General features: G+C 39.2%; 1 protein-coding gene across 2 annotated transcripts in view; it reads left to right on the top strand.

The window, feature by feature from the left end:
• rhbdd1 (rhomboid domain containing 1) overlaps window positions 1-25,911 on the top strand; it is a 183,197-nt gene that overhangs the window by 135,358 nt on the left and 21,928 nt on the right. For both annotated transcript variants that reach the window (XM_051923031.1, XM_051923032.1), the window contains exons 4-5: window positions 15,704-15,792; window positions 15,924-15,980. In XM_051923031.1, coding sequence (XP_051778991.1) covers window positions 15,704-15,792; window positions 15,924-15,980 — 146 coding nt within the window. The remainder of the gene's footprint in view (window positions 1-15,703; window positions 15,793-15,923; window positions 15,981-25,911) is intronic.

Below are 25,911 nucleotides of genomic sequence, written 5' to 3' on the forward strand. Positions count from 1 at the left end.
ATGTGGAAGCTATCAGACCTATGTAATCTTGCAGCTTTGCGTATGAATCATCCCGAGGAGATGTTGGATTAGTGCAGCAGCACAGTTAAATTAAAACCTTGCTGTTTTTCAGTTGAACATTTTCCTCCGTTAAATTAAATGCATGCAACATACAAAAAAAACAAAAGCCACACACAAAAAGAATATTGTTTGATTTTTATTTTAAGAGATGCCTTAACTGTTAGGTCAGGTTGTAATCTAGACCTCAGATGAACTTTGTGTGACTTGCAAGGAACAATTACTAGGTCCATCTATTCTGGCCCTTGAAGATTAATACACACGGATACACATACATACATATAACAGTCCTAGCCAGACAAAGTCTCGAGTAGTGCCAATTGCCAGTCACTCCACAATATTCCATAAAGGATTCTCTACATACGGACTCACTATCACCAGCACTAACAAACATGCAGATGTCCTCACAACAATACTAAATGGAAGAAAATATAATGGAAAATAAAGTATACTAGCCAACCCGCGGCATAGCATACGCCGCATAATTATGTATTGATGGGTGAACACTCCCTGAAAGACACAGTTGTCCAAATGGGGTTGGTTTTGAGGATACGACTGTAGGTGAATGAAAAGATGTAACTCTGGAGAGGGCAACATACAATACAGCGTGTTACACGGTGCATACAGCGATTCACATCGAAGCATAGACACTGCTAAGACCATAAGATACCCCTCGCAAACTGTTCTACACGCTGCATACAGCGATTCACATCCGCGACAAACAAATCGTTTTACACGCTGCATACAGCGATTCACACTCGCGACAAATATGATTCTTCTTAGATGGTGCTGTCGCATCCACCCTCGCTTTTGAAGCATACTCACCGCCTGGTCATGCGCCGCTCGCAAGAGCAACTAACAGAGACCCGCCCACCAACTGTAAGACCATGGGATACCCTTCGCAAACTGTTCTACATGCCGCATACAGTGATTCACATCTGCGACAAACAAACTGTTCTACCTGCTGCATACAGCGATTCACATCCGCGACAAACATGCTTCTTTTTATGGGGTGGGTTTGAGGATACGACTGTAAGAGAACTCTGGAGAGAGCAACATACAATTGTCCGTGACTGAAAACTGGAGGACCACCACCGCGCCCCCACCTCCCAGAGCGAGAGACAGGGCTGGACGGCGGCCGCGCGTGCAGGACGGAACACATCCGCAACAAATATGATTCCTCTTAGATGGTGCTGTTGATTCCACCCTCGCTCTCAAAGCATACACACTGCCTAGTCATGTACCCGCTCGCAAGAGCAACTAACAGAGACCCACCCACCAACTGTAAGACCATGGGATACCCCCTCGCAAACTGTTCTACACGCCGCATACAGTGATTCACATCCGCGACAAACAAACTGTTTTACACGCTGCATACAGCGATTCACATCCGCGACAAACATGCTTCTTCAGTGGTGCATGTGGAGTGTAGCAGAGACGAACGCGAATGACGCCCTGCTCTGTGAGTTGCTGCGTCTGAGTTGGTGGGCGTGGCTCTGCAAGTTATCGTCGTATCCAATGATGCTGTTTTTTGTGAGTTGCTGCGTCTGAGTTGGTGTGCGTGGCTCTGCAAGTTGTCGTCGTATCTAATGGTCTTAGAGTTGGTGGGCGTGGCTCCGTCCTGTGTGCTTCCATGGGTGTCTTGCTTGCGCTGGCGGCAGCTTAGTGAATTATATATATAGATAGCAAAGTCTGGATATAAACAGTCTTAGAAAAGCTTACTGAAATACAGCAATGTCAAAGATTGGATGTTATCCTGGAAAGCTTTTGATGTAGCGATTGGTGTTATTCATAGATTATGTTCTCTGACGTCCAGTAGAAATGGTCATAACATGCCTCGCTCTCTGACGTCACTTCTTCTGTCTTTGCCTTCTGTCATCATCTCTGTAGTCCCTCAGATGAGCCATATTTATATTAAAATGCACACTTGGGGTTCCAGGACATGTGACATTATACACATTTGATAGAGATAGATAGATACTTTATTAATCCCAATGGGAAATTCACATTCTTCAGCAGCAGCATACTGATACAATAAATAATATTAAATTAAAGAATGATAATAATGCAGGTGAAAAATAGACAATAACTATGTATAATGTTAAATGTTAACGTTTACCCCTCCCGTTCACCCGCCCCCCCCTCCCCCCGGGTGGAATTAAAGAGTCGCATAGTTTGGGGGAGGAACGATCTCCTCAATCTGTCAGTGGAACAGGACAGTGACAGCAGTCTGTCGCTGAAGCTGCTCTTCTGTCTGGAGATTGATTGGCTATCTTGTATGATTGGCTATCTTGTACTTATGCTAAATGACTCTGGTCAGAGTGATCTTTTAAATACCTTCATACATTTTGCTTTCTCAAGCTATAAACTAATTCTGTCATTTCTAGTCCTGCAGCATCCATCTGTTCCCAGATTATAAACTATTTGAAACAGGTTCTGTGGCGCTATGGCATACTTGCTGTCTTTTCTCTCCACCATTGCGTTGTAAACCAATTAAAAAAGCCTAGTATAACACAGAAAGAATATATAAGAAAGGATGCTTGTGATGCCTGCAATTTAAGTCCTGTAAATTTAGTTCATCTTGGTTTGTTTGAGAAAAATAATTAAAGTTTAATATAATCAGACTGCAATTTAAACACTTATTTTCCACTCCAGAACAATTTATTTGTTAAAATAATACACTTTTACAAGTTAAATTTGTAAATTTTAATGCTTACTACTAGTTCAGGACTGGCATTGTATGCATGTCATTTAAAGATGAAGTTTATGATGTTCTTTAATGACAAAATAAAGTACGTGATTGAAGTGGAAATTTCGAGATTAAAGTTGGCATTTCGAGCTTTTTTCTCACTGTGTCCCTATTTTTTTTTCTTTTCTCTTTACCCTAATAAGCTTTCATATGACACTCAGACGGTGGGCTACAACTTGCATTTTCATGGCGACTTTGATATCAGACCGCTTCTTTTTTATTTCGAGCACTGTGCGACTTTGTAAACTTGAGCTTTCGAGTTTCTCAGACACTCTATGTCACTCGATTAACTTCCTTTTGTTGATTTATATCACTGTTTTGCCTCCACTTGGTATTCGCTGAAATTCTTCTATTTTCCCCCGTGCTTTTGCCATTTGTCTTTTCACAGAAGGCTGAGCTTAAGGGCTATTTATATTGATTTGCATATTCAAAGAGATGTAATTCTGGGAGGAGTTGGGGCAGGACAGCAGGCACGTGTGTTACTTTTCACCTGGATTTATGTAGCGGAAGAACGTGGAAGTTGGCGTACGCACAGATTTATGCATCTGGATTTTTTTTGTGTGTACGAATATTTCCACTTTTGCCTGTACGCCATGTTATAGTGTGAATTCAACACACAGCGTTATACATGAGGCCCCAGGTCTGTATTTTGATTAAGTCAAACCAAATCTTTAGTTTTGGTTTATGTCAACCATTTTGATGTAGACCTGCGTTTTGTGTTTTGGACCATTGTTTTGCTGCATGTCTCTTTATTATCCATCCATCCATCCATTTTCCAACCCGCTGAATCCGAACACAGGGGTCACGGGGGGTCTGCTGGAGCCAATCCCAGCCAACAGAGGGCACAAGGCAGGAACCAATCCCGGGCAGGGTGCCAACCCATCTCTCTTTATTATGCAACTGACTTTAATTATTCATTTTATTGAGAGAAATGACTATTTTGAAAAGTTTATTTTTTAAGACCTAAAAAATGTAATGTCAAAACATTTGCAATAGTAGTGGAAATCATAAAAGATCAACTTTTTTAGCACTGTAGGTAATTTTTATTAATTTTATTATTGCTTTTGCTATGCACCATTATACCAGCTTTAATTAAATGTTTTTATAATTGGTCATACAGCTATAAAATATATTTGATTGAATTACAGTTTATCTGGATGGAGGAAACTGTTGTCATCACTGTAACACATGCCCTGACCATTACTTGATTTACTTACTTTTTATAACTGGCTTTTTTAATAGCTAAATTCCACCAAAAATATTTCTGAAGTATTCTGTAGTGTCATAGATGGTACCTCTGAGGTTTCCACTGTTTAATGTGAATGCTTTGTTATTTTAGACACTGTACTGAGATCATTGTGTGTTTCTTACTGGATTGTGGACTCTGGTCTTTCATATCTAATTTCCATTATGCTAAACACACTACTTATGAGATGACACATTCACTAAATAACCACAGCTTCACACGTTTTTTGAAAATTATTACTAGTAACTTCCTGAAAGACATATAAAGAATGGTATCTGATGAATCTGATGATACTATGTATGGAGCTGGTATATCTAGGAGCAATTTGTCATTGTTTTGTGGCATACAATTTGATGTGTAATCAGACATATTGATTCAGAACTGCACTGAATGAGTTGTCTGCCTTCTTGAAACAATATACTGTATTTATATAGCATCAGGATTAACACTGAAGATCAATAAAATCATAGTATTATATAGTATACTTGTAAATTAGATGGACAGTCTTTGTTTGATGAGAGATACCATGTGCTTGCCGTAGCATGCGACTGCATGGGATTTATTTGTGCTTAGTTCCTTGGGGTTTTTTTGATAGTCAGGTTGAAGCTTCATACTAATTTCCTGTGGGATGACTTGATTTGTTTAGGCTTTTGCTTCTTTCAGCTTAGACTTAACTTCACACTATGAACCCTATGTTGTTGGTTCAGTCAAACTTTTTAAGTGAGAACACTTTCACGTGTCTTCAGACTTCATGATTACATAGCATGCTCTGTGATATTCCACTGTAATCATCTTCCCAGCACTTTCTTCATTCCAAAAAAATAATAAATTAGACCACCTAGTGCACACAATTTATAATCTACAATCAGTTTCATGGAGACAGCAGCTATAAACTGGTTAGTCATCTTAGAGTGCTGAGCTATCATATCAGATAATCACTTTGTTTTGAGCCCAGACCTGGAAACCATCTGATCTATTCTCTTTACAAGTTTGTCTCATTGTAAAGGCAGGTCTTTTGCACAAGACCAATGGTTCATTCACCAAGTAGAGAAGGACATTATTAAAGATGATGGTCAATAATAAGTGCATTGTTTATAAAATAAGTAAATTATTGTATACTATATATAATATGTGAAAAACTTCCATCTTCAATTATTCTTTTTTTTCTTATTTTTTCATATAGTTGGAGTGGTTATCATTTATCAGCGTTTGCAACAAAAGCGGAACCAATCCTGGATGGGCTGGTAGTCCATTATAAGACACAAATACACCCGCCTCCACTTGTACCCATACAATTTACATTTCCTAGTTAACATAACAAGGCAAATCCTTATACCTAAGAATGCAACCATTATGCCTGGAAAAGAGAAACCCTTGTGAATGAATGAAACAGAAAGTGATTCCAAGAGCTGTCTGACAGCACTGCTAAACATTACACCATCTAACTGTATATGCAGTTTATATATATATATATATATATATATATATATATATATATGGAGAGAGAGAGATATCAAGATCGAGATCCACAAAGGGTGAAAATTAATCATGTGTCTTATCTTTTGTTCCTGAGCTTTTGAAACCTATCAGGTATCATCATCAGAGGAAAATGATTAGACATCTATACAGTATATATTAAAATATACATCCATTCTTTTTCTGAACCTGCTTAAGAGTTTCAGAGAAAGAGAGTGCCTGACCTAGCATGTATACCAGACATTGCGCCCTGAGATTGACTGACAGCCCATAACAGGGTTCCACCCCATTGCATGGCACTCTGTAAAAAATAATGTATCAGTCATAATATGTTAAATATAATATGCTAAATTGAGATCCTAGTCACAAGTGTACAACTCAAGTCCCACATTTTGTTATGGTATACAATTGTTTTTACTTATTTTACAATAATAAAGAATCTGATTTATCTTCTAGAAGAATGTCTTACTCATAAATAACACAAACTTTCAATAGATCATGTAGCAGCAATGGAGTGTCACAAGCTCCCCTTGACCTTAAACTGGATTAATTCTGAAATTAGGTGAATGGGTAGACAGACATTTCATCTCTGTAATGATGATCAGAGCTAGGGATATGCAGACTAATTCATAGTATCACCACTCTTCTTATCACTCAGCACCAGTTGAACACATGATGAATGCTTTTACTCTTCAGGGACTTCATAAGCAGTTATGGACTTCTTCTAATTATGTGCTAGATGACAAGGTTGTGGTGGAAATTTATAAGCTTAAATTGCCAGCACAGTTTTTTCCCCCAAACAGGTGTCAGAATCACATTTGTTTAAAGCGGAAGAATAATAAAGATTACTTTGACATGATAGAGAGATGTGGAACTATAGAGTGATAGTGTACTATAGTTTTTTTTTTTTTACACACCCATTCAAATGCTTTGGTGGATGTCTCAAGGTCTTCCTTGACATGACATTCTCTTGCAGACTAAAAAGTGTTCAAACACTGCAGCTAGACATTAAGCGCCATCTAGTGACTTAAACACAATAAAGTACATCAGCACTCCAAAACGATCATTTATTTCAGTAGCCCTAATAAACAAATTGTTCAGAGAGGTTGGGAGACTACACATATCAACAGACATCCACCTTAAATAATTTAGTTTTTTTCCTGTAGTGAGCATTCCAAGTGATTTACAAGCTGAGAGCTATAGAAGAGTTGTTTGCATAAGTATATTTTTATAGTTGGAGCACAGGGAGATATAAAGACTCTTACAGTCACACAGTGAGACAAAGGCTATTTGTTTAAATTTCAAAACTCTGGGCACTAGACTACACTACCTACATATTTTTTACTCATACTGGAATTCTCTGTTTTTGACTTTCAGTTCAAGGGTTGAGAACCCACAAAGTTGTATATTCACGGAAATGATCTGTCCCATTATTTTATATCTAATAAAGCACTGTAACAATCATCCTGAAGCACATTGCATTAACAGCCCATTGTACAGAAGTGGTAAATGTTGTATTTACTTGATAAAGTTATATCTGCTCCTTTAATCCAATCAGATGAACTAAATTAATTAAATTTAAGCCAATCAGATGAACTTCAGGATGAACTAAATTATCAGACACTCTTCGTTTGCTGTACTTTAAGCTGCACAATTGTATATAGTCACATGTGGGCTGCTGAGTTGCACAAAAAGCAGGCAGGAGAGGACTGAACAAACAGAACTTTTGTTTTGGCACCAGTAGGAATATTACTCAAGCTTAATTTGATATCTGTCAAACCCACATCAAAGCAAACAACTTCCTATTTGTCTCCATTACAACAACTCCAGCTCTTGAGTTTAAATGAACCCGCAGTTGTCTCCTTTGGGAGTACTCAACTATAGAGAGAAAGGTGCAGCAGGAGCTGGGAAAGGGTACAGAGCCAGTCTGGACAGGACAAGAGAAAGAACAAGACAACAGGTGCATAACGTGTAAGGCAGCAGCTGGACTGACATTCTGCATTCTGAGGCTATGTTTCTTTTGCATTAGAATGCTGTTTAAAAGAATGTTTTCACTGTGGCCAAACCTGAGCCAGGGAATGAGGCTCAGTGTGAACAGTCACTATATTGCTCAAAAAAAACTTAAGGAACACTTTTTAATCAGAGTATAGCATCAAGTCAACGAAACTTCTGGTATATTGATCTGGTCAGTTAAGTAGCAGAGCGGGTTGTTAATCAGTTTCAGCATCTTTGGTGTACTAGGGTGTTGTACCGTGTTAGCCATTATGAATGTAGAGAAAAGCCAAGCAAAATGACACCTTTTATTGGCTAACTAAAAAGATTACAATATGCAAGCTTTCGAGGCAACTCAGGCCCCTTCTTCAGGCAAGATGTAATACAGGAACTGGAGTTCTCTGTGTTTATATACACACTCTAGGACAAGAAACAACATTGGTAAATCTTTAAATGAGAAATTTTAAATGTAAAAAATTAATAGATTCATTCAGTCTAGGGTTAATTTAACAAGAGAGAGAAGAACAATGTATGGTCAAGATCTTTGGATGAGATAACTGTCCAACAAAGTCTTTTGAAGTTTGTAATGAGTTTTTCAAAACAATGTGGATCTGTAGACAGGTTGTCTGTTATTCTGAGAGATGTAAACAATCCTCATATCTGGCCATAAAACTCTTGTCTTTATTCAAGCCATGTTGTAATGCATTAAATTTTAGTACGAGTTTAACTTCCCATTCTTTTCTCTCTTGCTGTGTTCTGAAGTTGCCCATAAGCACTGTGACTTTAAAGTCCCTCTCACAGTGTCCATGGCTGTTGAAGTGGGCCGCTACAGGAACATCTGTGTTGCCATGTTTAATGTGGAACCTGTGTAAATTCATTCTCTGGCGGAGTGTTTGTCCAGTTTCTCCCACATAGAGTGCAGTGTCAGGACATTTCATGCAGAGAATTAGGTAGACTACATTAGATGATCTGCAGGAAAATGATCCCTTTATGTGATGTTGAAGTCGGCAATGTGGTATAACTATACGGTCTGTATCATAAATGTGGGCACATGTTTTGCATCTTTTCTGTAGGCATGGAGATGTGCCATTTTCTGTTGGTTCACTTAGGGACCTTCGGACAATTAGTTGCTAAAGGTTTCGTGGTTGTCTGTATGCCAGGAGGGGAGGTTCAGGAAATACATTTTTCAGTGTTTGGTCATTGTTTAGTATTGGCTGAAGTTCTTTGGTGTTAATGAAATTAACAACAGGTGCACTAGAGGGGCAACAATGAGATGACCCCCAAAACAGGAATGTTTAACAGGTGGATGCCACTGACATTTTTCCAATCCTCATCTTTTCTGACTGTTTTTTCACTAGTTTTCCATTTGGCTATGGTCAGAGTCACTACTGGTAGCATGAGGCAATACCTGGACCCTACAGAGGTTTCACAGGTAGTCCAACTTCTCCAGGATGGCACATCAATATGTGCCATTGCCAGATGGTTTGCTGTGTCTTCCAGTGCAGTCTCAAGAGCACTCAAGAGAGTGTAACAGGCAGTTACACTAGGAGAGCTGGACAGGGACGTAGAAGGTCCTTAACCCATCAGCAGGACCGGTATCTGCTCCTTTGGGCAAGGAGAAACAGGAGGAACAAAATGACCTCCAGCAGGCCACTTGTGTGAATGTCTGTGACCAAACAATCAGAAACAGACTTCATGAGGGTGGCCTGAGGGCCCGACGTCCTCCAGTGGGCCCTGTCCTCATTTCCCGGCAGCTTGATTGGTATTTGCAATAGAATACCAGAATTGGCAGGTCCACTATTGGTGCCTGTGCTTTTCCCATATGAGAGCAGGTTCAACCTGACATGAAAGAGTCGGGAGAAGTCATGGAGAATGTTATGCTGCCTGTAACATCATTCACCATGACCGGTTTGATGGTGGGTCAATGATGGTCTGGGGAGGTATATTCATGGAGGGATGGACAGACCTCTACAGACTAGATTTTTTTAAAGATTTTTAAGCACAAAAATAGTTAATCATACCATAGAATGCACAGCGTAATAGGAAACTAAATGTAAAAACATTGAATAACATTGAGAAAACCTTGAACAGAGAAAAGTAACATTGCAAGAATTCACGTTATAGCCTTACAAAACCGCTCACTGTAAACACTTTTTTTTAATGAGTTTTAAGCACAGGGAAAACATGAATATTTGAAAAATCCGTAATTTAATAAATAACCAAGAAAAGTAACATTGCAACAATGCAAGCTATGAACTGATCGCTGTAAACAGAAGTGAAGTGGAGGTTAGTCGCGCACACACACAGGCAGAGAGCCATGCACACACACACAGGCAGCACGAGAGAGAGAGCCGCGCACACACACAGGCAGCGCGAGCGAGAGACAGACGCACACACACAGGCAGCGTGAGCGAGAGAGAGGGCTGGACTCATAAGGTAGAGAAGGCAGTTAAAGAATGCACTGGGCTTGATTTTGTTTTCACTTCTGTTTACAGCAATCGGTTTGTAGCGTGCATTGTTGCAATGTTACTTTTCTTGGTGGTTTATTAAATTATGGATTTTTTCAAATGTTCATTTTTTTCCCTGTGCTTAAAACTCGTTAAAAAAAAGTGTTTTTAGCCAGCAGTTGGTAGCGCTATAGCGCGGACTATTGCAGTGTTAGTTTTCTCTGTTGTTCAAGGTTTTCTCAGTATTATTCAATGTTTTTACATTTAGTTTACTATTACGCTGTGCATTCTATGGTTTAACTATATTTGTGCTTAAAAAACTTAAAAAAATATATATATATTTACATACAGTTCGTATGGTCTGGAACGGATTAATTGTACAGTGATCCCTCGCTATATCGCGCTTCGCCTTTCGCGGCTTCACTCTATCGCGGATTTTATATGTAAGCATATTTAAATATATATCGCGGATTTTTTGCTGGTTCGCGGATTTCTGAGGACAATGGGTCTTTTAATTTCTGGTACATGCTTCCTCAGTTGGTTTGCCCAGTTGATTTCATACAAGGGACGCTATTGGCAGATGGCTGAGAAGCTACCCAACTTACCTTCTCTCTCTCTCGCGCTGACGTAGGGGAGTGTGAGCAGGGGGGCTGTTCGCACACCTAGACGACAGGGACGCTCGTCTAAAAATGCTGAAAGATTATCTTCATGTTGCTACCTTCTGTGTGCAGCTGCTTCCTGAAGCGACATGCTGCACGGTGCTTCGCCTACTTAAAAGCTCAAAGGGCACGTATTGATTTTTGACTTTGATTTTCTCTGTCTCTCTCTCTCTCCCTGCTCCTGACGGAGGGGGTGTGAGCTGCACCAAATCAAAGGCAATATATAGCAACACATTCAGTGGGGGGGGGGGGGGTTTGGGTGGGTGGAGGTGACTAAGTCAGTATGATCAAGGGGGGGGGGGGGGGGTTTACAGTTTAATTATTGTGTACATGTCCTTCTTAAATTGGCATATGCTGGATTTATGTCCAAGTGTCTGTTGATGGCGTTTTCATCTGATAGCCAAGACTCTATATATTGCCTTTGATTCTTGTAAGTCTAAGCATTATCCTCTGATGAAGACCCCTGATAGGGGTTGAAAGCTCAGGAATAAAACTATTTTATGATACGTGATTCGTTTTTTCTCCCTTCGTGGATCTCCAACTGCAAATATATATATATATATATATATATATATATATATAATTTATTTTTTAACAGTGAAGTGCAGGAAAACAAGTATTGTACACATTATTTATCAAATAAACATGTTTTACACAAAACATTATGCAGATACAGTGGTGTGAAAAACTATTTGCCCCCTTCCTGATTTCTTATTCTTTTGCATGTTTGTCACACAAAATGTTTCTGACCATCAAACACATTTAACCATTAGTCAAATATAACACAAGTAAACACAAAATGCAGTTTTTAAATGATGGTTTTTATTATTTAGGGAGAAAAAAAATCCAAACCTACATGGCCCTGTGTGAAAAAGTAATTGCCCCCTTGTTAAAAAATAACCTAACTGTGGTGTATCACACCTGAGTTCAATTTCCGTAGCCACCCCCAGGCCTGATTACTGCCACACCTGTTTCAATCAAGAAATCACTTAAATAGGAGCTGCCTGACACAGAGAAGTAGACCAAAAGCACCTCAAAAGCGAGACATCATGCCAAGATCCAAAGAAATTCAGGAACAAATGAGAACAGAAGTAATTGAGATCTATCAGTCTGGTAAAGGTTATAAAGCCATTTCTAAAGCTTTGGGACTCCAGCGAACCACAGTGTGAGCCATTATCCACAAATGGCAAAAACATGGAACAGTGGTGAACCTTCCCAGGAGTGGCCGGCCGATCAAAATTAACCCAAGAGCGCAGAGACGACTCATCCGAGAGGTCACAAAAGACCCCAGGACAACGTCTAAAGAACTGCAGGCCTCACTTGCCTCAATTAAGGTCAGTGTTCACGACTCCACCATAAGAAAGAGACTGGGCAAAAACGGCCTGCATGGCAGATTTCCAAGACGCAAACCACTGTTAAGCAAAAAGAACATTAGGGCTCGTCTCAATTTTGCTAAGAAACATCTCAATGATTGCCAAGACTTTTGGGAAAATACCTTGTGGACTGATGAGACAAAAGTTGAACTTTTTGGAAGGCAAATGTCCCGTTACATCTGGCGTAAAAGGAACACAGCATTTCAGAAAAAGAACATCATACCAACAGTAAAATATGGTGGTGGTAGTGTGATGGTCTGGGGTTGTTTTGCTGCTTCAGGACCTGGAAGGCTTGCTGTGATAGATGGAACCATGAATTCTACTGTCTACCAAAAAATCCTGAAGGAGAATGTCCGGCCATCTGTTCGTCAACTCAAGCTGAAGCGATCTTGGGTGCTGCAACAGGACAATGACCCAAAACACACCAGCAAATCCACCTCTGAATGGCTGAAGAAAAACAAAATGAAGACTTTGGAGTGGCCTAGTCAAAGTCCTGACCTGAATCCAATTGAGATGCTATGGCATGACCTTAAAAAGGCGGGTTCATGCCAGAAAACCCTCAAATAAAGCTGAATTACAACAATTTTGCAAAGATGAGTGGGCCAAAATTCCTCCAGAGCGCTGTAATAGACTCATTGCAAGTTATCGCAAACGCTTGATTGCAGTTATTGCTGCTAAGGGTGGCCCAACCAGTTATTAGGTTCAGGGGGCAATTACTTTTTCACACAGGGCCATGTAGGTTTGGATTTTTTTTTCTCCCTAAATAATAAAAACCACCATTTACAAACTGCATTTTGTGTTTACTTGTGTTATATTTGACTAATGGTTAAATGTGTTTGATGATCAGAAACATTTTGTGTGACAAACATGCAAAAGAATAAGAAATCAGGAAGGGGGCAAATAGTTTTTCACACCACTGTACATAGACAAACATATAAGATATGTGTGAAACACATACATAAGTTGTATTATAAATTAAATAAAATGAAAGGAATCCGTTAATAAAAAGTTATTGTCAACTTAGACAAAACACCAGTATCCCCAAAGTTAGGAAACTCTACTGCTCACCAATTCCATTCCAACACTGGTCTACCAGATAAACCTAACTTAGAACAAATAATATTCCGCTTGCCAGAATTTTCTTAAAGTTCCTAAGCATAGAAACCTTCTTCATTATCCTTCACTGCAATTAGTTGGTACTGTTTCTCTTTGGTTGACATTGATACCAAGCTGAATCCAAATAGTTGTTACAAGAAAAGCTATATATACTTTTTTTTCTGTCAACCAATATTTTGTTTTTGTAATTTTTTTTAATAACTATTAAAGAGAAGAAATGGGGAACAAGCAAGTGAGAAATACTGTATGTTGATGCTTTTCATTTATCCTAGTTCATTTAGATATGAGCATTCTAGAGTTGTTCATAAAACCCCGACAGCATTGCTTTTCCTGACCTGTTAACAATGGCAATTTAGAAATAAATAAATGGACCATTTAAATCTTTTAATATTTTTGCCCATTCTTTCTTTGAGTTGCACATGCACATGTGCCAATCTTTAATATAGCTTTGTCATCACATATGGATCTATCACATCTGTCACTGATTGAGCAGGCAGAAGCACTGAAAAGGCAGGTGTACCATAAAAAGAAGTTATTGTGTATATGGAATTTCTTCATCTAATAATGTATCATACTGTATCTCATTTATGACTAAGGAGTTCATAGAACCTCAAATATGAGGTATTGGGTTAAGTTTTCAGCTCCTGACGTGTATGAAATACACAGTACTGTACATACAACATATTGTTGCAAATAAGGTACTCTCAGAATAAGTGACAGCTTAAGAGTATGAAAGGGACCCAGGGGATGTAGCCTTGCAAAACTGCATTTTTGGTTGCATTCCCACTGCAGCAACTTTCTTGAACCAATGAGTTTCTGTACGATGCAGGCCCTGGGCTACTTGTGGTCTCTAGCCATTTTTGTGAGGTACATTTCCACCACACTATAGGAACTATAACCATTATGCAAAATAATGATATGTAAGGAAGAGTGATGTGGTGCGAAGTGCAGCTCAGTAGGGAGTTCACAGCCTTATTGCATTGAAGTTATTGCGATTTCACGTGGGAACCCACCATTGCTTCAATGTAGTGCAAAGCACAGCATACAAAGGAGGCCAGCTATGAAAAGTGATGTGGTACAAAGTGTGGAACTCCATCTACACCGATAAGTCTCTTTTAGGAGCTAAAAGAAGTACCAGGAACTACAAATGGCTTGTGTTCCTGTGGTGGGAATGCTACAAAAGTTCCTGAGTTTCTAAAAACTCGCTGGCTCCTGACAAAAAGTTCCTGTGTTGGGAAAGCACCCTTAATTTCAGCACCTCTTCACACCATGATGCTTGAGTAGTGTAAGACAGAACCATTTAAGTTTATCCTGGAAGGCAACATTTTCTTCTGGAGCCAATCTTTAGTCGTTAGTTTATTTTGTGTTTTGTGCAATTGATAAATTTTCACATGACCAGCTAATTTTTGGGCTTAAAGGAAAATGTATGATTTAAATTCTGTTCTACTGTATACTTTGAAGTATCTGCCAGTACACTCTTATCTCTCATCTTTGAAGGCATAGCGAATATTTGCCCATGTTAAATGATCCCAAAATCAGTGCAAAGGATTGATGTATTGATCCATAATTGAACTGAATATATGGTTTGTTAGTACTGAGCAAAAGCTTATGTAATAATAAGAGGGTATGCCTCTTTGAATGGAGGCACACAGGTATCAAATGGTACATCCACTCTTTGAATGTGTAGCAGATGGTAAATGGTGTTCCAGAATGTTCCATACATGCAATGTAAAGTTCATATTTTGAAGACATATTTTCAAATAGCTGTATTGACCCCTTATAAAGAGCAGATATGATGGTCCAACATAGACGATTGTGTCCAACTACATGACAATTGCTGTTCAGTTGTGGCAATCATGTTGCTGTGGTCAGAGTGACATTTTGGACTCATACAGACCAGTAATTTAGCATCAATCATTTACTCACTTATTCACAGACCTCATTGTTGAACCATTCTTTATATGCTATAGCAGTAATATATGTATAATGAATTTACCATGATCCAGCAGTTGTACTGTTTTATAGGTTTTTTATAGTAAGCCATAATGCAGGATCCTTTGGTGGTCACAAGCATAACAGAAATGCAAACCTAGATGTTTGTATACATTGATCTCCCATGCCAGTTTTCATTCAGTTTGGGCCTCAGGATGAAACTATTTAAATTCTTGTTGTTCTGCTTTTGCTTTGTTCAATTGAAGATCTTTAAAGAAGGTTTTTAATTTTAATATCGCTGAATAAAATATACACTGATTTTTTATGTCTTTATTTGTTAGCCCAATTCAGAGGCGGATATAGCACTTCTTAGAAAGAAACAATTTCTGGAGCTTATCATAGTTTCCACCCTCTCATGCTTTGAGCAGTTTTCTTCCCAAGACACGTTCACTAAATTATAAGGCACTTCCACCTGGTTCCTAATATTGTGTTGACCAGCCTGTGCTTATTTACTATGAAGGCTGAAGTAATTTTTGCTACCTTATTTAGAGAAATATGTAGTATTTTAATTATAAGAATGAAAAAATACCACGAAAACTTGTATAAATGTGCAGGCAGCTGTTCAAGATTCTGATGAAGATGTCCATTTCTTTCAGAACTTCCTTTGAAGGACATCTTGCAGGAATTTTGGTTGGACTGATGTACACAAAAGGACCACTGAAAAAGATAATGAAGCTATGCTCAGGTATATACAGTATTTATAGTGATTCTTAATTGTTGAGATTCCATAAACATGTATTTTAGTAACCTGTAATATGAATGTTTGAAAAATGAAGAGTGAAAATGTGCATGTAACACTTTTTTTTATCTCTATAGGAATCTTTTCTTCTGACCACCACCACTATTCCAGACCACAGTACTTCAGCTCTTCAGGTATTACGCTTTAATTGCCCACTTTCGAGTCACTTTTGCTTTTGTCAAGTTTGAGAGCCCAATATATCTGCCTTTGTGGTAGCTATCTTCATGCATTTATAGTACTAGGGTGTTGTACATCTTGCCTGAAGAAGGGGCCTGAGTTGCCTCGAAAGCTTGCATATTGTAATCTTTTTAGTTAGCCAATAAAAGGTGTCATTTTGCTTGGCTTTTCTCTACATTCATGCATTTAGAAAGCTACAATAGTAAGGCACACCATTGCTTCCTCCCAGTTACTTACTTTCATATAAACAGCATTTAGTGGATCAGAATGAGACAGTTTGTTATTATTAGATGTCTGTAGTGTCATTTCCAGAGGTCTGGAACCTGACCAATCCATCAGAGCAGAGCTGCTGACTTTAATCCAAGATGATATAAGGTCAATTCTCCAATTTTCTTTCTTTTCTTTTCACTGCCCTAAGCTACCTCACAAATTAAAGAGCTACATTTATAAATAAAGGATGTATTTTCCTAAACCCTTGGTCTTTGATGAGGAAAGCCTTGGTATGGGATCACATTAAAAATGGTTAATTTAAGTCCTTGCATTTTTAAGGATTGTAGTAAGATTGAATAAGAACATGATTATAGTGTATGATAATAGTTGCACGCCAGTGAAGTCAGATGGTAATAATTCCACAAGAAAGGGAAAAGCCCTGTGTTTTTTTTTTCCTTCTCTTCTCATGGAGGTCATTGGAGGCAAACAAATCTCCTTTGAGTTTTATCTGATTGATTTTTCTCCAGGATGCATTCAAACCACATGAAACAAATTACAGTCCTGAGTCAACGTCAGCTGGATCGCAGCAAAAATGATCCAAATATATAAAATAAAATGTGGGTGGGGGTAGCATTTGGTGTTTCATAAATTCTTAAAGTCATACATTCAGTTTCAATGACCAGTAGAAGTTTGCTATAATTATTCATAAAGAATGCCCTGGTGAAGGTTGGTGATGAAAAGCTCAATTGTCAGGTTTTAATGTGTCTTAAAAATTCTGTATATATAGTATCTTACATCTATTAGTTTTCTTTTACCTGTTTTTTTTTTTTCCTTTACCTTTATCATTAGTGGAATCCGGAGATTATAAGATGCTTGGCAGCATCCGGCATTAGTAGGCATAATCACTGTATGGTATATCCACACTTGCTGAAATCAATTAATTTTTAGTTCTGGCAACTCAGCTTGTGAAGTTGAAAATAGGCACACCATAGGAAGCTTACAAAATTACGAAATGAGTTCACATTTAAAACTTGACACCATATTATTTTAATTGAATCATTATAGGAGTGGCTTTTAGAAAGGAATTATGTAAACATGCTCTTTAGTTTTAATTCATTATTAGTTTTAATTCACAGGTGGTCTATCCAGAAACATTTGACCATCAGGCAGAAATCAGTCCTAGACAGTGGAGGTTCAGTCCATCATAGGGCACACGGATACACCCTCAGTCCCTCATTTAAGACCAATTTAAACATGCCAGTTTACTTAAGCTGCAGTTCTTTATACACGTGAGGAAACCAGCAGCTTGTTTCATTTAAGTTACTGAAACAGATGAATAAAGTATGTTTTTTTGTGTATTTTACATCCCAAAATAGAGCTCCTAACATTTGGAAGGAGTATTGGCATTTTGCAAACTTTGGTGTGAACTATATACATTTTTTGGGCTGTGCATACAGATCAACAGGACAATTCTTTGTCACCTAGATTGTGATCTATGTTCTGATCTACAGTTTCAAACAAGTGGATGAACAAAGATATCCCTTGCATAGTGTGGAGAGATGTACTGTCACAGGGGCCACAGCTTAATTTATGTTAAGACAAATGACTCAAACAAGCTTCTCCCATGTGTCACTCTGTTAACAGTCTGTTGCAGGCCTGCCTCATCCTCTCTCCTTTTAATTCTCTACCTTTGCACATTTTTAGTCCATGAGTCTTATAGTGTATGTATATATGATAATACTCTTCTTGCTCTCTAGAGTGTAAGCAAGTAAAAGTAATTGCCTTGGTCACAGGTTACATAAATGACCATATCCACTGAGCCACATCACCTACAGGCCTCATTTAATTTAAGGTTAAGTTATGATTATAACAGAGTTTGTATTTATTATCAATTCATCTATGTGTTTTAAACTTTTAATACACGTTAATGCAATCTGGAGCAGTGTCTTTCTATTTTTCTGGACTGATTCCTATAAGACCCTAATTTTTGTAAAAGTGGTTTGGGTTCTGATAGCATTATAGAAATTTGTTACTTTAGGGTAAACTTACAAAGTAAAGAACACTTTTATAAGCTGTTTTAATTAGGAGGTAAAGTACCTTAAGATGGAGAGATGAAGTGGCAGTTTTTTGTGAATTATCCTCATTTGGTATTCTGGTGATATTATTGGCACAAATTTTCCTGAAACTGCCATAAAACTTTATGTGGTTGTACTATAGTATTTTGTTTATTTTCAAGGTTGTCCTACAATACATGATAGTAATGCTTAGCCATACGATGTACATGGTCTCTTAGAATGTATTAACATTCATGTTCTTCACTAATGAAATTGGTAGACCTAAATAATGCCAGAAAAATGTACCCCAAACTGTAATGGAGCCACTGGATGTTTTCAATGTGGAAACAAGAATTCATGTCTATAAACATCTCTTGGTGTTAATATGAAATGTACGCTCCACATCCTGACTTTACAATCCACCGTTTTAAAGTTTTCAACAAGCTGTTCTTAGCAAAAGTTGATATGAAAATGGGTGTAAATATCAATATTAAATAACAACATTTGTGCTTTAATTTTTTTGGTTAACCTTTCCCAGATAATGTGGACTATTAATCTTAGACAAAAGAATTCTCCTATTTTCCTAAAGTACTGTGGACTCGTATAAGTCCCAGACATGTGATGATCTTCCCTAATTCCTATAATAATATTGAAGCAGAAGTTCTGCTGAACTGAATTCTTTGTTGAAGGTCAAATTGCATTGGAGGTAAATAAGTCTTACTGCTTTATTGGTGTAATATTTAAAACGTTTAAGGTGGCGGCAAGCTTTTTTGGATAAAGTATTTGTCCTTATTATTTCAAACATCAAATAAATAAATATTACAAAGTATATTTAAAAAGTTAGAAACAATCTGCTAAAGATGTAAGTGTAAACATGTATCATGTAACCCATTTCATATTAGGTGTGTTTATATTATGCTGGATCTGGATTAGTTGCAAACAAACTAAAAGCATTGTGTTTTTACAGTATGCCAGTCTTACCCATTTTAAGCAAAATCTGTTAATCTGTACACTAGTAATGATGTGCTCTTTGGGAGAGCTGCAGAACAGAGCACTACTTGGGTCAAAAAAATTAAATCTGACCTGGCTGAATCATCTCAAAAAATTATCTTTTATGACCTCCCAACACAATGCACATATTTAATGAGAGCCCAGTGCTTTAAAAAGGCTTTCAGTCAATGAATTTGTGTGTAACATGGATGTTTTTGCACAGCAGCCGTCTCATGTTGCCTTCAGTGTTTTTACATATAACTACTTTTTCCCTAGATTTTGCTTACAAATGCACACTTCTAACTGTCTCACTATTGTTATTCTAAACAATGAATAAAGCAAATTTTGAACATAGCTTGACAATGTTCTTTCTTACAGAGCACTGTGTGTGAACAGCATTAGTCTTTTTAATAAAGAGGCACTGAAGATTGAAAGACACAGTGTTCACTACCATATTAGAAAACACCTCTGTATCAAAGATAAAGAGCTGAAACTGTTGAAATAAACCTGAATTAAAAACAGTGGACTTACATTACAGTATTGTTTCTAATTCTATATTTTAAAAAAATCTCTTTCATGGGAAATGATTCATGGAATTACTTGTTGTTATTGTTTTTTATTTATTTACTCTGTTCTCCAATGTACTGTACAGCACCTATAATTCTAAAACTCATAATGTATGTAAGAAACTCATATTCAAATTAAAAGTTATAATGTCATCTAAAATACATTATGCGTAGTACAATGAAGTACTTACAGTACTTGCGTGTCTTTTGTAGACAAATTGTAGTAGCACAGTACCAACAACAGACAGTAAATGCAACACAGACAATGACTATTGTACATTGATAGGCAACATATGTACACTCATGCAGTTGTCTGTATGAACAACTGTTCAGTAGCTTTGTGACCTGGGAATAAAAGATGCCTCTAATCTACTGTTGTGTGTGCTATTGCTTTTACAATGTTTGTCAGGACAGAGGAAGGAAAAAGTGTTGTGTGTGGGATGACTGATGTCTGTAATAATACAGTTTGTTGTTTTAAAACAACAATTGTTACATATGCGTTGTACAGAATGCAGATTTCTTGGGAGAGAGAGGAAAATATCTGCCCAGGATGACTAGATTCCTTTATGGTTTGTTTTGTATTTCCCAGATAGCACTTGGCAAATATGTCCTACAGAAATGATATTCATGTCCCAATGATGATCTGATCTATTTTCACCACCCTCTGCAATGCCTTGCAGTCCTTAACTGAACTGCTGCCATACCAGCACACCACAAAGCCTGTCAAGATGGGCTCTAAAATACATTTATAAAAGTTGATGAGGGTTGCTGTAGACATTCCGGTTTTCCTCAGACTTCTGAGAAAGTAAAGTTGCTAATGGGCCCTTTTGATGACTACTGTAGTGTGTTCTGTCCACCTAAGATTGTTGGTAATGGTAACCCCAGGAATTTTAAATCGTTTACTTTTTCCACAGCCTCGCTCCCAATGTAAATGGGAGTGGGATTTACCTGCTACTTCCTGAAATCAATGATTATCTCCTTAGTCTTGTTGACATTCAGAAAGATGTTATTGTCCTGACACCATTCTGAGAGGATCCTAATCTCCTCTCGTTAGGTTGTCTCACCATTGTCTGTGATCAAGCTTATGACGTTAGACTTGTCAGCAAATGTTTGATGGTATTGGAGATATATTTGACCATACAATCATGGGTGAATAGGTAGTATAACAGGGGACTCAATAAATTGCCTTGAGGGGTGTCAGTGTTCAGGATCAGTATAGAGGAGGTGTGTCTACCAATCCGGATCTGATGGTGTCTGCCAGTCAGAACGTCCCAGATCCAGTTCCACAGGGTGGCACTAACACCCAGGTCAAGAAGCTTGTGATCAGTCTGGACGGAATTACAGTGTGGTCTCTCTCTTGCTTCATGAAATGAATTATAGCGCCTTGGTTTTCCTGACTTCAATGGAGGTATTCTTTTCCCAGTACAGATGTGTCAGAATGCAAATATCTTCTCTGTAAGCCATCCATCCATCCATTTTCCAACCCACTGAATCCGAACACAGGGTCTGCTGGAGCCAATCCCAGCCAACACAGGGCACAAGGCAGGAAACAATCCTGGGCAGGGTGCCAACCCACCGCAGGACAAACACAAACACACCCACACACCAAGCACACACTAGGGCCAATTTAGAATCGCCAGTCCACCTAACCTGCATGTCTTTGGACTGTGGGAGGAAACCGGAGCACCCGGAGGAAACCCAGGCAGACACGGGGAGAACATGCAGACTCCACGCAGGGAGGACCCGGGAAGCGAACCCAGGTCCCCAGATCACCCAACTGCGAGGCAGCAGCGCTACCCACTACGCCACCGTGCCACCCCTCTGTAAGCCATTTCATCATTATTGGTGATCCGGCTTTTATTGGTGATCTGGTTTACAATGGTTTTTATAATCAGCAAAGTTATTGACAGCACTGAGGTTGTGTTTACCGATGCTATCCTGTACTTGTGCCAGTGTTGAAGATGAGTGTGGAGGAAGTGATGTTGATAGTTTAGTCCAAAATCCAGTTGCGCAGTGGCATTATGTTCCAAAGAGCTTTATGATCAGCTTTGATGGTGCAGAAGTGGTAAATGCTGAGATTAAGTCTATAAAGGACGGTCTACAAATCTGGTTCTATATGGATACAGAACTTGGTGCCTTTTTAGTTATGGCAGCAGCAGAACTATTTGCAAGATTACAACTCTACAAAAGAAATATAAAGAAAGGTAAATTTCTCAGGTTAGCTAAGTAATCTTTTAATTGCTAAATGTTCTGAAATTTTGTACTGTGTTATCTAGCCACATTTGAAACACCAAAGCATGTACACTCAAATTAGCTTATACTTGATTAAATCATATATTTTTCTTTGTTTCAGTCACTAAGACAGCATCAATAAGTCACTAATACAGTGTTTTAAAAAACTAATTGAGAATGATAATAGTAATGAACAAACTTTGTGATAAAAATCATTATGCGCATTTCTTCTTCTCCAAGAAGCTGCTTATGATGCTGCTGCTTTCATTTTACTCAGTAATGAGCTGAATGTTTTCAGATCACAGGTTCTCAGCTTGATGCACACAATACACTTTAGATTTAAACTTCAAATACAGCATTACAGTGGGTACATCAGCAGGAACAAGATCACAGGGCACTTTGTTCAAATTCCAGGGTCTTAAAACACCTTTAAATACATTTTGTTCATTACCTAACATTTACTTTTTTCAGCTGCTGTTAACGTGATTAGATAAGGTACATGTGCATCAGGCTAGATAAATTAAACTGCATAGAGATGCTGGCAACAGAGGCTAAAGAAGCAGCTCACCATGGCAATACACAGGACTTGTACGCCACCATCTAGACGCTCTCTGGAAATTACACTAAGCCAGAGAGGCCAGCAAAAGACAGAGATGGTAGACTGACACCAGTTGAGGAGGGGCAAGAGAGCAGGTGGATGGAGCACTTTTAGGAACTGCTAAACAGACCAATACCCCATGAGACTCACCAGTCTTTCCGCCAGTAGATTGCAGTGCACCCAAGAAGGAGGAGATCTGCAATGCCATCAAGCAGCCAAGAAACGACAAGGCTGCAGGACCTGACAGCATCCCAGCAGAGGCGCTCAAGACTGACATGGAAACCAGTGTGGAGCTGCTGCACCCCCTCTTCAGCAAGATATTGGAAGAGGAGATTGTACTGACAGAATGGAAAGAAGGTAATTTCATCAAGCTCCTGAAGAAAGGCAATCTCAGTTCTTGCTCAAACTAAAGAGGGATAACACTACTGTTCATCCCGGGAATAGTTTTCAACTGTGTCCTGCTGAACAGGATGAAAGACGCAGTAGACCCGCAACTCCAAGATCAACAAGCTGGTTTTCGCTGGTTTGACAAGATTGCAACACTGCTCATTATGTTAGAGTAGTCGCTGGAGTGGAGCTCACCTCTTTACATCAGCTTTATTGACTATGAGAAGGCATTTGACACCATGGATAGACTGACCTTCTGGAAGATACTGAGACTCTATGGAGTGCCAGAGATGATCACAAATATTATCAGGAACTCCAACAAAGGGAAGACCTGCTGGATATTGCATGGTAGACAACTCACAGATGCCTTTCAAGTAGAAATGGGAGTGAGGCAAGGTTGTCTGCTATCGCTCGTCCTGTTCCTGCTGGCAATAGATTGTGTCATGAAGACAGCCACAACCCAGAAGCAAAACATCATCCAGTGGACACTTTGGACACAGCTGGATGACCTGGTCCTTTCACATTCCCAACAGAAGCTGGAAAATACCAGCATCGTAGCAGACACCTCAGCAAATCTGGGCTTCAGCATAAACAGAGGTAAGAGTAAAGTGCTAAAGGTCAACACAGCCAGTTTAATCCCAAGGGGAAATTCAGCAGCAGCATACTGATAAAGAAACAATATTAAATTAAAGAGTGATAAAAAATGCAGGTAAAACAGACAATAACTTTGTATAATTTTAACGTTTACCCCCTCGGGTGGAATTGAAGAGTCGCATAGTGTGGGGGAGGAATGATCTCCTCAGTCTGTCAGTGAAGCAGGACAGTGACCTGACAATACCCATCTCTGCTGGAAGGAGAGGCACTAGAAAAGGTGGACAACTTTACCTACCTTGACAGCATCGTAGACGGACAGGGTGGGACAGGTGTAGATGTTAGAACCTGAAGAAGCAAGGCGAGGGCGACATTTGTTCAGCTGAAGAACATCTGGAGATCCTCTGAAATCAATACCAACACCAAGGTCAGAGTATTCAGCACCATTGTGAAGCCTGTCTTATTTTATGGATCCGAAACCTGGAGAACCACTGTCACCACCATGAAGAGAATGCAGGTTTTCATTAAGATCAGAAGGATTGTCAAGATCCACTGGCCACAAAAGATCAACAAGAAAGACCTGTGGCAACAAATTCTAAACAGCAGCCCATTGAAGATGACATCCTTCAAAAATGCTGGAGGTGGATTGGACCCACACTCTGCAGGCCTGCAACTGGTATCACAAGATAAGCCCTCACCTTGAAACCCACAAGGGAGGAGGAAGAGGGGTCAGCCAAAAAACACCTGGCACTGTGACCTGGAGGCAGACATGAGGAGGATTGGCCACACAATGGGACAGCTGGAGAAACTTGCCCAGGACTGTAAAGGCTGGAGGGAGCTGAGTGGCGGCCTATGCCCCAGACGGGACCACAAGCAAAGATGACAGGAGACCTATGCCCACTTATGAGGCAGATTTGCCTCTGGCAGGCCTAATCTGTTGGCATTTGCACTATGCATGTACTGTAACTAATTCAAAACTGCAATACCGCTTGTCTGTATTTTTTTTGCAGAAATCCACAACCATAGGACTTGGTCATGTAATTTAATCAGATGCTTCTTGTTCTTGTATATTTTCTTTTTATTCTTTGTCTTCTGTTTCATTATCAGTAATTATTTACTTGTTTTAAGGCTGTGTGGAATGAGCCCCGGACACAGACAGGCAGACATGTTTTACTCACCACCACACGTTTATTTACACTACTATATACAATGTTCAGTGCACCACAAACCCCAATCTTCCCCAAAGTCCAGGCCAAACCACACTGCCTCTTCTTCGGAATGCCTCCTTCTCTCTCTTCACTGACCTCGTCCGTCTTCCACCCAACTCCAGCCTCTCTGTGAAGGGAGGCGGCCCCTTTTATCTGCACCTGGATGTGCTCCAGGTGTGCACCGGCAACCTCGCACCGACATGCCCCAGTGTGGCGGAAGTGTCGGCTGTATCCCCGGAAACACTCCGGGTGCCCCCACACATCTTCCCCCCAGCACTTCCTGGTGTGGCGGAAGTACTGGGGTCCAGGAACCTTCAGGCATGGCCCCCAAAGCAACCAGAGCGGTCGCCCCCTCGTGGTCTGGAGGAGGCATGAGCCCTCCTCCTGTCTTCCTGGGCGTCCCGGCTGGGTGCCACCCTCAGCCGCGTGCCACAGCTGTCATAACAATACAGGGGTGTATCATCATCATCAATTGTAGTAAATAGCAAACAAAACAATGAATGTCGTAAGCAAAGAATAATTGAGTTTTGCAAGTGTTTTCGGAAGACCTATATAACTGGATATTTAACAAATGAGTTTAAAGTAGTCCTATGCTGGGCTCCTCCCCAGCATTCACCCCACCAAAGCAGACTGTTAATGTAAGAAACATTGATTCCATGGTTCAAAAATCAAATTTATATTATGTTGTCACAACAGACATGCAAATGTAAAATGATATGATTAATCCACATAAAAAGCACAAAATAAAGAAAGTAAAATCTATAAATAGGCTCAACAATGTAATGTGCCTTCCTTACAAAAAAGAACAAAGGTGAGCAGTGCTCTCTTCTACTTCTTTCATCTGCGATGTCTTCTTAACAACGCTAAAGCAGCCATGATAGTTGGAATAGGTTGACCATTCCATGCACCATTATATTGTTACAGATTGATTACAATCAAGTGCCTTAAATGTGTAAACAATAATTTCAATGTATTTGATAACGCCCATGTCATGGATGTGAGTATGAAAAAGAAAGGGAAATGACACAGAAACAGTAGCACTGCTTTCATGC

This window comes from Erpetoichthys calabaricus, chromosome 2 (assembly GCF_900747795.2).
Source record: "Erpetoichthys calabaricus chromosome 2, fErpCal1.3, whole genome shotgun sequence".
Lineage (NCBI taxonomy): Eukaryota > Metazoa > Chordata > Cladistia > Polypteriformes > Polypteridae > Erpetoichthys > Erpetoichthys calabaricus.